The 16805-nt window shown below is 41.0% G+C and overlaps 1 protein-coding gene across 1 annotated transcript; it reads right to left on the bottom strand.

The window, feature by feature from the left end:
• Window positions 1–1404: 1404 nt before the first annotated feature.
• Window positions 1405–11214, bottom strand: LOC141776995 (sodium- and chloride-dependent GABA transporter 2-like). The gene is made up of 14 exons (XM_074650899.1): window positions 11010–11214; window positions 10772–10906; window positions 10533–10673; window positions 10260–10344; window positions 10055–10187; window positions 9798–9932; window positions 6233–6336; window positions 6014–6138; window positions 5663–5775; window positions 4269–4406; window positions 3773–3875; window positions 3295–3395; window positions 2897–3132; window positions 1405–1444 (listed from the first exon to the last, which is right to left on the bottom strand). The coding sequence occupies exons 1-14, from the start codon at window positions 11197–11199 to the stop codon at window positions 1405–1407; spliced, it is 1779 nt and encodes a 592-aa protein (XP_074507000.1). The 5' UTR covers window positions 11200–11214.
• Window positions 11215–16805: the final 5591 nt, after the last annotated feature.

Raw genomic sequence — 16805 nt, 5'->3', positions numbered from 1 at the left:
ATAATCAATTCACGGCAAGCTCATTTTATTCAACCACAAAGTAACATAAGTCCATGTCAACAATTCCTTCAATACAAATGGATTTGAATGAACAATTAAAGCTGTACTCAAATGAATTTTTCACATGTGGCCCTAATCCTCTTCCATACCTTTCTCATAAAACATTTGCAAAGCCTTTTTTTTTTTTAAGTTTGAAACTTGCATTGTTTACATCCATGTTTACTAGCAAACAGTTTTTTTCTTCTTTGTCAGTGCATTGCTGCATATCATGGCATGTTACTTCAACTTGACAAAGTCTCAAAGTATTGAAAGTAAAAAAATAAATTAAAAAAAAAGCTGTTTTTTTTCTCTTTTATTCAGATGACGTTTCGGCCCTTCTTCAAGATCAACAATTATAGTAAGACACAGGCACTGATGTGTTATATAGGTCACACCCTAGTCATACATCTGATAGTAATTAGGTTATCATGTTCCACTGTTGAGGTGAGAAAAAAACAAGGTCTATAAGTCAGCTCTAAAGGAACATCCTAAAAAACTTTGTCTAAATATTCAATAAGTAGAGGCACATTACAGAAAACACTACAAGTTATAATCTATATTCAATCCATGAGGTGACAGGTTCTCAGACGCCGTGTTCCCTCCTGGAAAGTAAAACATCCAAATTACCTCCTCAATCCAAATATTATGTTAGAGAGGAAATAGGATGATTAAATTCAACAAAAATGTGCTGCTCAAAGTATAATGTCTAAACTTTTCACTTAGATAAATCACAGTTTACAATCATTTTGAGTAACACGGTGAAAGAAAGGAACAGCAGGGGAGTGCTGAGGTAGTCGATGGCAAAGTTACCAAACAGCTTCATTCAACAGCATTTATGCAATTACATATTCAAGACTCCTTTAGTTTTAAAGATACAATCTGTGTTATAACACCCACCACCAAAGTCTAAAACAAATTATTTAACTACTATCACTCAACTAAATCTGTTATTATTGTTATTCGATGCTGATAAAGGTCTGTTTACATCTGCAATGTGTTTTTTTTAACACAGCTGTTGAACAAGCCTATATCTTCATTTAAAGCCAGTGAAAGAAAAAAACAATAATATTTTCCTCCTGCAGTAAAATTCAATTTTGCATGTGAATTAACCTAAAATTTATAGTTTAAAAATTGAGAAAAATAAGAACATTGAACATTTAATCAACTCTTCTTATTATTTTTCTCTGTACCTATAATACATTACTGTATATACACAATACAGAAGAAAAGGAGATAAAGAGCTCCTGTATTGATTTTGGAAGTTACGTCACTTAACACTACCATATTCATACATGTTGAGACACTTTGCTGTATTCAATGACGCACTCTTTGAAATGGATTACATTCACAAGCCCAAACTGTAGTTCAGGCCGTAGACTCTCCTTCGATGACGCACTCATCAGGTCTTCAGGGATGCAAAACACAATCAGTTTCTGTGAGGATGGAGAAAAACAGCAATTAATATTCTACTAGACTATTCATTATAAATTTACTGTAATGGCCTTTTCAGTTTCAGTGGGAAAAATAATTAGAAATTAAAGCTGCAAGCAACAATGAACAGGCTTTTTCTTTTTGTTATTATGGAGTGGGATCAGTGATTTAAATCTATAGCAATGTAATTGTTACGTCTCATATGTTGGAAAATGTGCACCTACTGTAATCTGTGTCTGTGAGAGCAACGGTTAGCTGAGTCCAATCTGGAACTCTGGCTGCCTCTCCGCGCCTCTCCGTGGTGGCATAGCAATTGTCTGAAGTGGTTGTATGTGTACGTGTATGTGTGTATGCACGGGCGTGCGCTTGTGTTTGGGGCGAGGGCCCAATAAAAAAAATTTGTTCCGGGGTCAGTCACAATTATGTTACGATGCTGCCAAGAAGTGAAAGTCAATTTGCATTGCAACATCAGTGCCGAGCAGCAAAGCTACACTTCGCCATTTTGTACTGAAAGCGACTACCGGATGCAAGTAAAAAGTCTGCCTAAAAAGTGCTGTCCAAAAGTAAAACAAAATTAATTAAATAATTAATAAATTATTCAAATATAAAATATATATATATTATAAATATAATAGCCGTTTTCAGTCCAAAATGGCGGCTCTTGTAAAAAAAACACTGGAGTTTCGTCTCTTTGCTTCTATGCACTTTGTCTGTGTTGGCAGAAGTGATCCCCCTGTAACCCTGTTGCTTAGCAACCATGACAATACGTGAGTCGAGACGCAGAGTGATACTGAAAGTGCAAAGGTTTTAGACGTCATAGCGGTGGTATGTGGGTATTATATCACGGCTATGAACCAATCATATTGCTTGATTTGACCTACTTTTTTATAATGTACATGGGCATGCATTATCGTATCTATGCAGTTTGATCATCCTGTATGGATCACCTCAGATTGCAGGATGCTCGTTATGTTACTGTCACAGTGTTCAAATTGTCTTTATGAACATTATCACGCACAGAACTTTTTTAGTGTACGGAAAAGACAATTAACTGAAACAGAAAAGCCAAATCATTCAGTCCCCACCACCAATCACCACATCACTATGGACCATTAAACTTAGAGCATCTAATCGCTGATGTCTCTGATTACAGGTGACTCACCTTCAGAACGTCCATCTTTTGGTTTTTCAGTTAAAGCACGAAGCTCTGTATCAGAACGAGGTGTTTCAGGGTAAAGAGTCTTCTTTGGTGAAGCGTTACGCAGGTCAGCCGCTGGAGTGCATAATGTTTTCAGTCTCTGTGAAAAGATCAAAATTTGCCACTGGATTCAACTTCAGATCACTTGCACTGTAACAGACCTTTGATGTTGCTCAACGAGTGAATTGTTACATTGATTTAACTGAAATAACACAATGTTTTATTAACTTTTTCTTTGGCAGTAAATCTTTGTGATGACCGGAGTACGCTGTGATGTCAGTAGAGACACTTACCTGTCTCACTGTTCCCGGGGTTACTGCCATACTATAGAGAATCCACAGAGGAGTCAGGAGAACTGAAGAGAGAGCAAGAAATATCCCGATGGCGTAACCCCACCAGGGGTACTGGTAGGTGTTGTTGTATTTCAGCGGGGTGAACTTGACTAGAGAGAACAGCAATATTCCCTATTAAAAAAGAAAAGACATGCAGAGAACATCAAATGAACAGCATGCACTTAGAGTAATATATATTTTTCTTTTCCTATTTTTCAGCTGAATGTCAGTTTTGACTTTTTCTCCTGAGTTTTACGTCTCACAGACACAACAATACACCATAAATCTACTTACAATACAGACGGATGGTGTGACGAACTTCCAACAATATTTCATATACGACGAGGGGTAGTAGCCGATCATTCCCTTTATTTTGTCGTAATAACGATCAGCACCTTGTAGACAGACAGACATTTTAGCTTTATCAACATTTAAAGATCAAGCACTGGGCATTCATCTACATAAAATTTGATAATATTAGTGCAGTACAGATGAGAAACATTTGCAAAGTGAGTCACATGAGCAAATATCAATTCAATGTCTTGTTCACATAAATTGTAATATTTTTAGAAAACAACACTGACTAGTACAACTCTATCAGCAAGTCTGATCAAAGTCTAAATTGCCAAAAAGTGGCACTGTTATTACTGCTACTTTGGGGGTATATATACAGTGCTACTGGTGGCTTATTTAATATACTATACTTTTAAATCCACATTATTGAAAGCATATGTGTCGATTGTCCTTGACTAAAAGGATTTTTATTACTCACCAAATATCCATCCCACACAGATGGACTCCAAAATGGCAAAGAACATCATTGGTATTCCACTGCAAGCATAGTAGTCAAACAGCAGAAATACATAAAGTCCTCCCTACAGCACATAAGAAAGAGAAGAAAGAAAAAAGAGATTTTGTTCAAAGTCAAAACATATTAGACACAGAGAAATAAAAGAATAAAAAAACACACTTTTTAAGGATTAGGCAACAAAACCACTTAGTTAGGTTAGGTTTTTACAGTGGAAATGTGACTTGACGTTATGAACACGGGACACGAATGATCAGCAGATTGCAAAGTGAAAATGAAAGTGGGACACAAACAGTGGTCTCCTGGACGATAGCTCTGTGTTGTTGGACCCATTGCTCTTTAAACTACGTCACCCAAGCCCTTTCACTGTGCGTTTACTGTTGCCACGAACGCCGACAGCCGTGACAGAGCGTCGGTATTTCTTAACAGGTTTGATTTCAAAGGTTAAACAAGCTCTTACCTCGGTCACCATGAACAGGCCAATAACAAAGGATACACCACCGATGACCAGCAGAAGTAGTTTACGTCGATGACCAGTGAAAAAGAAGGACGGATACAAGTCTGATATAGATGTCACCAAGCCTTCCAGATACACAAACTGTGGGTTAAAGATTATAGTTACATTTACATTTTCTACAGTGGTACTTACATTTAAGTCAGTGAGCCACTACAAGGCCTTTAAATCAAATCAAATCAAATCAACTTTCATTGTCACACAGCACAGAGTGAAATTTAGTCTCTGCATTTTACTCATCGGAGCAGTGGGAAGCTACTACAACACCCAGGGAGCACTTTGAGGCCTTGCCCCAGGGCACCTTGGCAGTGCCCAGGAGGCAAACTAGCAGCTCTCCAGCTACCAGTCCTAACTCTGTACTTGGTCCATGCAGGGACTTGAACCGGCAACCCTCCGGTTTCCAAGCCAAGTCTGCACGGACCCGTCTGACAGTGGGTTGGATGAATGTTTTTAGCTTTTTGTTAAATTGAGCGAACAAGGCAGCGTTCATTCTGTCTACTTACTGCAATGTAAACTGATTAACTATATTTGGCTTTTTTATCGTTGTTTATGCAATGGTAGATCACTAAATGGAACTGACAAATCAGAAGCATTGACAATATGTTATAGGTCATTTACAAGTGTTTTGTAGCAGTAAAATCATTAAAAGTGAAAGGAAGTTGAGAAATAGATTGAAGTTCAGTCAGGACCACTTTAGTCAAAGAACTTTATTTACATGCAGTAATATATACATTTATATTTGGCGGTATGGCTCTGCTCTGGGATCTCCCTGCCCATCCACGCGCATACGTGGATCCACGAGCCTATGTGGTAGCGTGAGACAAGGAGAGCACTCCTCCTTGCCCTTCCATGTGCACACATGGAAAGCCAAAGGCAGGGAGAGCAGCAGCAAAGACCCCCCCGGGTGCAGAACAGAGCCAGCATCAATAACACAGAATGATATTGGTTTAGTCACACACATTATTAAAGGAGGTGGTGGGGTGGAGGTGGGTTGCGAGCGGCTTTGTAGAAGAAGCAGCACAGGTGGCCAGGTTGAAGGAGCTTAAATAAGGCGCCCTGTATGAAATTTGACAATGAATGCCTAGAAGGGAATCAGCTGATCTGTCAGATGATGCGTCAGCTGATTGGCCGGCCTAAGATCGGCCGCCATCAGCCGACAGCTGTCACATGAGCAGCGCTTGACTTCATGGCCTGCCTGAACTAACGCTACGCTCGATTTGTCGTTTCATGTGGGCATTTGGTGATAATTAAGAGCACAAAAACAGAGATGCTTATGATCGAATGTTACAAAAGTCTGATGTATACAGTACTTTAGATACAACTGAATGGTAACACTTTACCTCACTGTCCAGTCCAAGGAAGATTATCATGATGAAGAAGAGGGCAGCCCATAGTTGTGGTAAAGGCATCATGGTTACTGCCCGAGGGTAAGCAATGAATGCCAGGCCAGGACCTGCAAGTGGTCCACAGTACATGGCAAAATAGGTTTATTTTGATGTAAGCATTAGACCAAAACCTGCTTTAGAGGAGGGTGCTGCCACAAGACTTTACAAGGAAGTGAATGCACTTAACTTCTTTTATTTTCTTAATATGTACAAACAAAAACATGTTGGTAGATACTTATTATTTACTGTTTTTCATAGGAGCACACAAATATACAACACAGTGTTTGCCTACAAACCATCCCATACCTGATTCAGCTACCGTTGAGATGTCAACCCCCAACTCATACGACATGAAGCCGAGGACAGAGAAGACTGCAAAGCCAGCAACAAAGCTGGTTAAACTGTTTAGTGTGCACAAGGCAAAGGCGTCTCTGAAAATTAAAAAAAGATGATTAGGTATTGTATCCTACATCACATAAACAGTTAAAGACATAAAAATTATAGAATAATATTTATTTTCCTTACTTGTAGCAGTTGTTGTTGTATTTGTTGTAGCTTCCCAAAGATTGTAAACAGCCTGTGCAGACAGCATAGGAGAATAATATCTGGCTCCCAGCATCCATCCACACCTTAAAACAGTTAAATGAGCTTGTTATACCCTTAGATATTTATTCATTTGATGCTTATACTGTCACATTTCTGCCTCACTGTACCCCCCTTCAGCCACATTGCCGCTTCCCCAGGCCACCAAGTAGATTGTCTACTTACTTTTACTGTCCTTTAAGATAGTTTGCACAAACGACACCACACTGGTCACTAACCTTATAGCTGTCGCTTGTATAGTACCCTATATTTATATTTATAGACCGTCTTTTAATGCATCGGCTATGTGATGGGGAGTTGCAAACTAAATTTGTTTGTACCTGTACAATGACAATAAAGGAAATCTATAATCTAATCCAGGGGTGCCCACACTTTTTCAGCATGCGAGCTACTTATAAAATGACCAAGTCAAAATGATCTACCTACTATAAAAATGCAAAACATATATTTATTTATAAATATATTGAGTATTCTTTATATGTACAATATATGTTGGTGTACCTTGCATAACTGCATGAACCCATATTGTACAATATAACTCTGTACATTTTTTGTCATTACCTTACTCTGATGACTTGCACTGAATGGAATCAGCCAGGGATGCATAGTCCGGACAGTAGCTGCTGATAGCCAGCCTCAAGCACACTTCCAAATGATCATCAGTCAAGGTGGAACGGTATTTGGACTTAATAATCTTCATGTGGGAAAAGGCTGACTCGCATAAATAAGTGGAGCCGAATAATGCAGTCAAGGAGGTAGCACATTTCCTCATGTTGAGGTACTTTTCCTCTGTGAGTAAGTTCCAGAACTGTCCATGAGCCCTGGACTTAAGCTGAATGTCAGCTTGTAGTGTCAAAATCTCATCCTCCACTCCAGATGAGTTCAGGTGAAACAGTGTTGCAATTTTTGATGCGAGTGAATCAGCCTCAGCATCTTCCCGAAAAGAGTAGCACATGAATGTAGCGACTGGCTCCAGTAAAACAAAGTCTTGAAAGCGTCTGTCAAACTCTGACAGACAGTTCTCAATCTGCTCTGTGTAGCGTGCACTGTCAAGTTGCACACACGCCTTGCCTTGCGTCTCCAGCTCTGACGCGAGGTTCTGGAAGTTTGCCAAATCATGGCGCTGCATCTTTGAGGACAGATGTTGCATTTTCCGTTTGAAAGCATTAACTGAGCTGATCATATTGATTACGATTTTGTCTTTTCCTTGCAGCTCTACATTCAGGTCATTTAACATGTTGGTCAGATCGGTTAAAAATGCTAAGTCTAGCAGCCACTGATCGTCATTTAGTTGGTTGTATTCTGCATGTTTAGCTACACGGAAAAACTCCTTAATCTCCGGACAGAGCTCTCGAAATCTTTGCAGGAATTTCCCTCTACTAAGCCATCTCACGTCAGTGTGTAGCAACAACTCAGAGTGGTCGCAGTCAGCCTTCTCCAGATGCGCACGGAATAGCCGTCTTTGAAGAGATCTGGCACGAATAGAACAGGCGATCTTCATTGCCACATCCATTATCTCTTTCATGTTGAGCATTTTTGCGCATAACGCTTATATATTATGCAGTGGTAATTGAGGAAGTCTGGGAAAGCATCGTCCTCCCTGCACTTGGCAATAAATCCATTTGAGCGGCCAACCATCGCGGGCGCTCCGTCCGTGGTGATGGACACCAATTTCCACACTGGGAGCTGGGTTTTCTCGATAAAGTTTTTGAAAGACTGAAAAATATCCTCTCCTCGCGTGTGTTCTTTCATGGGTTAACAGCTCCTCTTTTGCAGTCATATCGGGAAACACCATCCGAATAAAAATGCACAACTGGGCTGTGTCACTCACGTCTGTAGACTCGTCCAATTGCAGTGAGAAACACTCGCAGTCCACGATATCCTTCCAAAGTTGCTGGGTCAAATCCTCGGCCATGGCTTCACTGCGCCGTGTAACTGTACTTCTTGATAGCTGGAGAGCTTTGATTGAAGATAATATTTCTGGTTTGTTTTTAAAATCTCGGAACAACGAGTCAGCTGCTGCAACGAATGCCTCTTTTACCATCTCTCCGTCTTGGAAGGACTTCTTGTTCTTAACGATGAAGTGACTCACCCGGAATGATGCTTCGGTGGCAGCCTTCGCTTTTGTGGTCAGCTGTGAGAAAAATGACTGCTGTCCGGACAACTGGGATTTTAGTTCCTTCACCTTTCTCTTTCTCAGCTCGCTTTTCGGAGGGAAGTCAGTGTTGTAGTTTTTGTGAACAGTCCGAAAATGCCGCTCCACATTTCCCTTCTTCGGAATAGCAATGGTAGACTGGCAGATGAGGCAAACGCACTTCGAATATGACATTGTGAAAAAAAAGTCCTCCTCCCAGTCCGTATGGAAGTGGTAGGTTTTTGGCTTCTTACTTGGTCCAGCTCCCCCACTCATTTTTATACCCTTTCTTAAGTTTAGAAGAAATAAATTGGAGGCTAACTAGGCAACTCGGTAGCTTGCTAGAGTTTTGCCGCACTTGGCGCGCTTGTTTGCGCATGCGTGGTGACCCATGTGTCAGAAAAGATCAGATGTCAGACTGGCTGCCCTGTATGTCAATCAAGTGACAAATTTCATAGTGAGGATGGATGATAGGCTGACGTTCATTTATTTAAAAAAAAATTTTTTTTTTTTTTTTTAATGCCATGCGATCTACCCACACTACCTTCGCAATCGACCGGTAGATCGCGATCGACGTATTGGGCACCCCTGATCTAATCTAACCTACGGGCAATTTAGAGTCAACAATTAACTTAACCTGCATGTCTTTGGACTGTGGGAGGAAGCCGGAGAACCCAGAGAAAACCCACGCTAACACGGGGAGAGCATGCAAACTCCACACAGAAGGGCCCCAAGCCGTGTTTGAACCTACGACCCTCTCGCTGTGAGGCAAAATGCGGGGAAATGTATTACATATTGCGTTGAAGCTGTTCATTACAAAATGCAGCAGATTATTACAAAAAGTGGGTGATATCACATAATCAGGTAAAAATGTATAAAATTGTGTCGAGTTATTACATAATGCGGTGTTACAACTTCCTATACAGACAACTGACTACAGTAGGTGTGTCTTCCATCTGCAGTCCTCAATCAAAGGATAAAGCTGGAGTTAATCTATATTTTTTTCTGTCTACAAATTCCATGAGTCAAAATCACCTACAATTCTTGTGTTAATCGTAATGAAGACACATGTCACCCAGTACGAAGATGTGGATGTTTTTTTTGCATTTTTTATAGTTTTTGGACAACAGTGGAGCTGTTCAACATCAACTTTTGGATACACAGGTAACATTTGTTAGTAGGATTAATTAATATTTGGTTTTGGTGTAGTATAAGAAAACCATAGAATATTGCCAGCCTCATCCTAACTTCAAAGTCTGTCATCACTGTAAGTGTGCCAGTGTTAGCCAAGTAGTGTTCTGTGCAGTGAGTCACTTATCACTCATCCACTCATAACTCAAACAGGAACCTTACCTGAGGATCAGTCAGACGAGTCAGATCAGGAGAAAGGTAAAATCGAATTCCGTCGACAGCTCCTGGTAATGTCAGCCCACGGATCAGCAACACAATCAACATCACGTAGGGAAAAGTGGCCGTGAAGTAGACGACCTGAGAGAGAAGCATCAATACATACTGCATTCAGTGGTGGTGAATTTACACATCAAGGTGCAGGTTTTAATGCGTTTGAAGTTCTATTAACACCCCGTTGATTATAATAGTATACATCTCACCTTTCCTGATGTCTTGATCCCTTTCCAGATACAGAAGTAACAGATGATCCAGCTCAGCAGAAGACATCCAGCCAGTTCCCAGCGGATACTGCCCATCTCCTCAATTCCTCCAGATAAACCCAGGACTCTCCTCCTGTGTGCAGAAGGAAAATTATGTCAAAATACATTATTAGGACACAACAATTTTGGTGAGATGAATACTTACTGCCAGAATTCTTTAACTGAAGATGTTGCATTTTCATTGATGTGGCCATAAATTGAATCATTATGACCATAATCAACGCAGTTCTCTTGCAGTGGAAGAGTAAAAAGTAACAAGTTAGAATAGTTAGACGTTTTTAGAATATGCTGCCATGTTGATATTGAGTCAGCTTTGTAAGAAAAAAATAAGTTTTTTAATACATTTCCAGTTCCTCTTGTTCCTCTGTAATACTGTACCTATATAAGACCATGGCACCATCATAATGCAGATGTGTACCTGTGTTCCAGGTGTTGTTGCAGCTGGCCCAGGGGAGTACAGTGTGGAAGGAGGAGAAGAGGTAGAGGAAAGCCCAAGCCAGGATGACGATATAATACATACAAGTGTATAGCATTATCAAATGACTGCCGTAGCCTAAACCTACCAAAATATGGTCAAATTTCAACATTAGGTACACAACCAGTAATGTAACAAGTATTTCAAATATGTGCACTGTATTGAATATAAGTTAGCAGTACCTTCAAATAAAGGACATATTTTCCTCCAACATGTGATTCCACCCTGACCAGTTAACTGTCCCAGAGATACCTCCAGAAAGAAGATGGGGATTCCACAGGTGAGCAGGGTCACAACATAAGGAACCAAGAAAGCTCCTAAAGGTAAACAAAATGTTAATGATTTAATACCATTCTTCCAGTCTGTTCTCATCTAACTTTCTGCTGAACAATACAATGAGACTTTAAATCTTGTTCTCACCTCCTCCATTTTTGAAGCACAGATATGGAAATCTCCAAACGTTGCCCAGACCGATGATGTGTCCAACTACTGCCAAAATGAAATCCCTCTTGTTGGCCCACTCGCCTCTCTCGTAACACTTTGCTGGAGCAGGATTTGGACTGTAGTCATCTTTCATCAGACTCTTCTCTGGATTACCTGCTGGCTCCATCGGGACACGTCCGCTGTGTTGAAATATAAGTGATGAGAAAATGTCTCCATGCTCATTGGTTTGTTTAATGTTCTGACTCGTCAGGAAGCTCACATTAGTGTCAAGTAGAATTTGGAACGCAGGACTTTTACTTGTAACAGAGTATTTTTACAGTGTGGTATTGTTACTTTTAATTAAGTAAAGGATCTGAGTACTTCTTCCACCACTGAGTAGGTTTTCTTTAGTGTATAACCACCTGAAAATAAGAGTTTTTGTTACCTTAGAATGAGCTGTTTATATCTACATAAGGAGAGAGGGTCCTCTTCTCACGGCCAGTATAGACAAACCACTGTGTTAACTGGGTCACCCCACTCAGCCGCCGTAAACGAGACACAGGAAACCTGTTTGTCTTGAACAGCTGAAGCATCTACAGGTATTTCTGCTTCAGCGGCGTTGGTTTGTTGGTTTGCCCGTTTGCCCGTTTTCCCGTTTGGAAAATTACTCCAGAAGTCAGCAATGTTAACTAAAATTAACTAAAACATGGGAACAATTTAAGTGAATTGAGGGAACAAATTATATCTTGTATATATATATGACCTCCTGAAGCAAGCATGACTACGCCTTCTTCCTTCTTCCAGCAGAGAGATACGTGTGTGGATGTGTGGCGAGACACATGTGTCTGAAAGATTATATGGACTCAGTGTCCCATCTTTGCTCTAAAGACCAGCATGACCAGCTATCTGTTCCTTTAATCATAGCTAGAACCAAGGTGAAAGTAAGTCTCAATATCACAACTAGCTGATCTTAGTGTGGTACAGTTGACAGCCTGCATAAAAACACCTTTCGGAGAGATTGAAGCAATTGAAGCAGTGGCTAGTTTTATGCAGATGCTGTGGATCTCATCACAGCTAAAACATTCTCGCATAACACTCCCTAAACTGACACAACCGCGGAGTTGCTTAATATATAGGTGTAAAATTAATATTTTCATGATCTTTTTTAGCTGCTTCTCAATGCAACTGAGATATTTTTTCTGCACAGTTTGAAGAAATAGAAGACAACACGTGTGTCCAGATGTTTCACAGAGAACTAAAACATGAATGTAGCCTTAAGGTCAAACAACGTTACTTCTGAGAGACGTAGTTTGTTGCAAGTTGCAGACAAGTTTAACATCACTACTTTATCCACATACAACACAAAAATTGTTTTTTTTACCAAATTAATTACCAATTAATGTCTGAATACTCACAGAACTAAATAATTCTCTGCAGTCTCGGTGACCTCTGAATGTAAATCTGTCCCACCAAGGTTGAGAGGAGTTTGGTAAATAGAGAGAGAGCTTCTGTAGAGAGCAGAATTGCCACTACCTCCTGAAGCAAGCATGACCTCCTGAAGAAAGCATGACCACGCCTTCTTCCTTCTTCAAGCAGAGAGATACGTGTGTGGATGTGTGGCGAGACACCGAGGTGTTTAAAAATACAGTGGATTGGCAGCGTGAGTGGCTGTCAAACATTTCAAAGGGCATACCCATTGATAAAGCTCTAAAAATGTGTACTACTCTCATAACAAATGTGGTGGAGAAAGCAAGTAACCATTTGCTCGCAGAAGTAAGGGATTTTGGTTCAAAGTGCATAAATGCCATTCAGTGGAATGCACAACAAACACAGTCTGAGTTCCAAGAGTCCCTGATTACTGACTGTCAAAACTTGATGACCTCCATTACATCCGCGGTCACTGAAAACAAGGATGTACAACTTCTGGTGACCGAGGTGCATACATTGCGACAGCAGATGGGTTCAGTGCAGGCTACCCTTGAGTCTCTTGTGCGTCAACAGTGTGCACTCAATTCTCAGGTAAATTCAATACATAAGCGAGAGGAATTGGTCCTTAAAGAAGCAGTCACACCTGTTGCAGTTTCGTCTCAAGCACACACATATCCTGTTTCTCCAGTTGTTAAAAATGTGGTTTTGTTGCCTACCCCCGAACCTGTGGGAGTTCCTTCAGATTGCTCAGGAGCTGCTGCTCCTAAGGGTGACATTTTCCAGGATGATGGTTGTAGAGTGACTGATGGCAAACTTCCAATTAAGATGTTTTTCCCTTGCTATGGCGGGCCTCAGGATGAGAAAGATCCTTTGGTGTATTTGCAAAGATGCAGTGACTTCCTGTCTCTGAAACCACTTACTCATGGTGAGATCCTAGCGACCATGAGAAGTGTATTGCATGGTTCTGCACGTGATTGGTGGGAGACTGTTAGGGAGAAAATCCATTCATGGGAGGAATTTCAGAGAGCTTTCCTATCATCTTTTCTTCCCGAGGACTATGTTGATGTTCTGGAAGAACAGATTCGAACCAGGGTGCAAGGAAGAAATGAGTCACTACGAGACTTTGTTTTCTCCTTTCAAGCACTTATCAAACGTTGGCACTCTTCGGCCACAGATGATGAGATTTTAAAAAGAATATTGAAGGCTATGAATCCCTTTCTGGCATGTCAGCTCCGTGGTCGGGTTACCTCCATAGATGAGATGATCCGCATTGGGAGTCAAATAGAAGTAGATTATGAAAACCAGAAAAGGTACAGGAGAACTCTGAACGAATCTCACAAAGCTAATGGTACAACTGAAAAGAAGGTTATAAAGAGACCTGAAATGGTTTTGTGTTGGCGTTGCCATGGTGAGCATGCACCAGGGTTCTGCCCTCAGTTTCATGTCTTCCCAGGTAGCTTAAAATACAGTGGACAGCAAAAGTCAGAGTCAAAACAGACTTCAGAGTCCAGTAAAAAAGGTTCCATGGCTACTGTTGCTAGTCAGCCTGCAGCCAAGAACCGCCAGAAGCAAAAGTCTACTAGTGTGGTGGGATCTCCATCTTACCCGCCCACTAGTCTAAAACAGTTGGTTGTGCCCATCACGGTACGTCAGCGTCATGGGAAAGCGCTTGTGGACACAGGTGCTACTTACACTTTATTGCATGTGAGTCTGTGGAATAAGATCAAAGGCCCCAATGAGTCCCTTGTATCATGGCAGGGTGGACCAATGTATCTACATAATCCTTTATTTCTATTTTCTTATATTTCTTTATGTTTATGTAGGGATTTGGCTGTAACAGGTTTGGTTATTAGCAAATTAATTAATAAATAATAATAGAATTATTAATATTAATAAAGATTATCAATAAACAATAATAATAAACAGGGCACCACCCTGGAATCAGGGACCAACAACCAAAACGTTAATATAGTCTCATTATATATGCTAAACCAGGGGTCTCAAACTCGCGGCCCGCGGGCCAATTGCGGCCCGCAAGACGATATTTTGTGGCCCCCACCTTGATATGAAATTTTTTTATAAATTTTTTTTTTTTGGGGGCATTTTTTTATTTTTATTGACAGGACAGTGGATAGAGTCTTGGAAAGGGGGGAGAGAGAGAGTGGATGCGGAAAGGGCCACAGGCCGGATTCGAACCCGTGCCGCCGCGGTCAGGACCAAGTCTTGTTACATGGGCGCCCGCTCTACCAACTGAGCTAACCAGGCGCCCTCGGCCCGCGAGTTTTATGTGAATGGCAGTTTGCCGTGGAAGGTCCCTTTGTTGCGCGAGCCCGAGCTGAACGAACCTACCCATCACAGTGGGGTATATGGCTCCCGGGGACGGGCAATCGGCCGGGCTTGATGCAAGCAGAGAAACATTTCACAACAACTATGGCGGCGCCCGTGTAACATCGCATAAGCTTGATTAAAGCTTGATTTATACTTCTGCGTTGAATCGACGCCGTAGCCTGACGTGCACCTCTCCAGAAATGTAACTACACGTCGCGGCGACGCAGACCGCAACAGCTGTGATTGGTCCAGTCTCTCAGCGATGCTGAGCAGCCAGGACCCTGGACAACCACAGAAAGTTCTACTTCTCTCTGCCTCCATCTTTTCAATGTTTGTTCACACAAATCCACTCAGATATATTTTCTCTTTTCGGCATTGCAGTAATGTCAGTAAAAGTTCTGTGGTTCAACAGTTATTAGCTCCAACTCCGCTCAGTTTCTGTTTGTAGTACAAGAAGAAGAAGGAAACTCATAGAGACGCCGCCGCCAACTAGCGGTTTGGTGGTGTAATTGCAGAGCAACACAAACACAGCAGGCACAACTTTATTGCGGAGTGACACCAAGTGGAATGAATATATATCTTGTCACACAGCCCCAATCATGTCTTTTTCAAAGCCTGCAGTGAAGAGAAAGGTTGGTGACGAGCACAGACAATTTCAGGAAAAGTGGAAGACGCAATAGAGGCCATGTTCAGAAGAACCGTTCATGTTCAGAAGAACCCATTCAAGTTAAAGAACTGTTAATAATGACGTTTGAGAAGACATTAATAATAAACAGGGCACCACCCTGGAATCAGGGACCAATAACCAAAATGTTAATATAGTCTCATTATATATGCTAAACTATCAATTTGGAACGTTGATTAATAATTAAATTAATAACTATAACCAAAATAGATAGTAAAGGTTGAAGGATATCGGAGTTCTTGACATAGCAGAGGTTGGCATTATTCACTCTTGTACAACATTAACCAGACCAGCGTGTATATTCCACAAACATTTATTTACAAGATAATAAAGGTTTAAAACACAACATTAATCTAACTAAATAACTAAACTAAAAAACAAAAACAAAGTGTGTGTGTGTGTTTGTGTGTGTGTGTGTGTGTGTGTGTGTGTGTGTGTGTGTGTGTGTGTGATAGAGAGAGAGAGAGAGAGAGAGAGAGACAGAGAGAGAGAGAAAGGGGCTTCTTGTCTCAAGATGTCTGCCTACAGACAAACGGGGCGAGCACTGTAAAACTACAAAGATGGCGGAATCAAAGATGGCCGCCAACATGTCACCACATAGCCTCTTTGTTCTTCAGAAAAAACATGTGCTCAGGAAGGACAGAGGGGAGGTGGGGGGGGGTGATGTGGGGGTTAAGATTATCTGAAGCTGTATGTTTATGTTTAACTAATTCACAGTTTATGTATGTGATCTTAATGTGTGTTAGATATGCAGTGGGTTAGAAAAGATGGTTAGTTTGCATGCAAGACCTTGTCTATGTGAAGCATAAACTAAACACATCAGATGTGGCGAAGCCACCTACCCAAATATCAAATACAAATAAATCACCACAGTCAAACTCAATGAATAACATTAAACCAAATCAATACAAGTACATCCTAGAAATCAAAGTTGAACAGTCTTGCTCAGCCATGTGCGATTGCTAATGCTAAAGTAAGCCCAGTACGTTACCGATCCATGGAAGAAAAGGGTTTGTAATTCCATGTGTTGAAGTTGTGGTTCCAAATCAAAGATGTCGTCTTTGCTGTGCTCCAATCAAGTTGTGCAGATTGGTTAGCTTGGTGCTAACTTCCTTGCGGTTGTTGCTTGAAGTTATTAGGTAAGAAGGCAGGCTCTCGCGTCTTCTGCTGAGAAGATCCTTGTGTTCCAATGGCTGTTTCCTAACAGGCCATTGATCAGAGCAGAGCTGCTTTACAGCTGGAGAGCTGCAGCTCACCTCAAGCAGGTCAGGAGGTGAGGAGGTGAAGAACAGAAAGAGGAGGAACAAAGAGATTCCTATGGTTTTGTCCTGGGTGAATTTCCCACCTATGTG

The sequence above is a fragment of the Sebastes fasciatus genome, chromosome 11 (genome assembly GCF_043250625.1).
Source record: "Sebastes fasciatus isolate fSebFas1 chromosome 11, fSebFas1.pri, whole genome shotgun sequence".
Classification (NCBI taxonomy): domain Eukaryota; kingdom Metazoa; phylum Chordata; class Actinopteri; order Perciformes; family Sebastidae; genus Sebastes; species Sebastes fasciatus.
The sequence above is the reverse complement of the archived record's forward strand: the minus strand, read 5'-3'. Positions and strand labels throughout refer to the sequence as shown.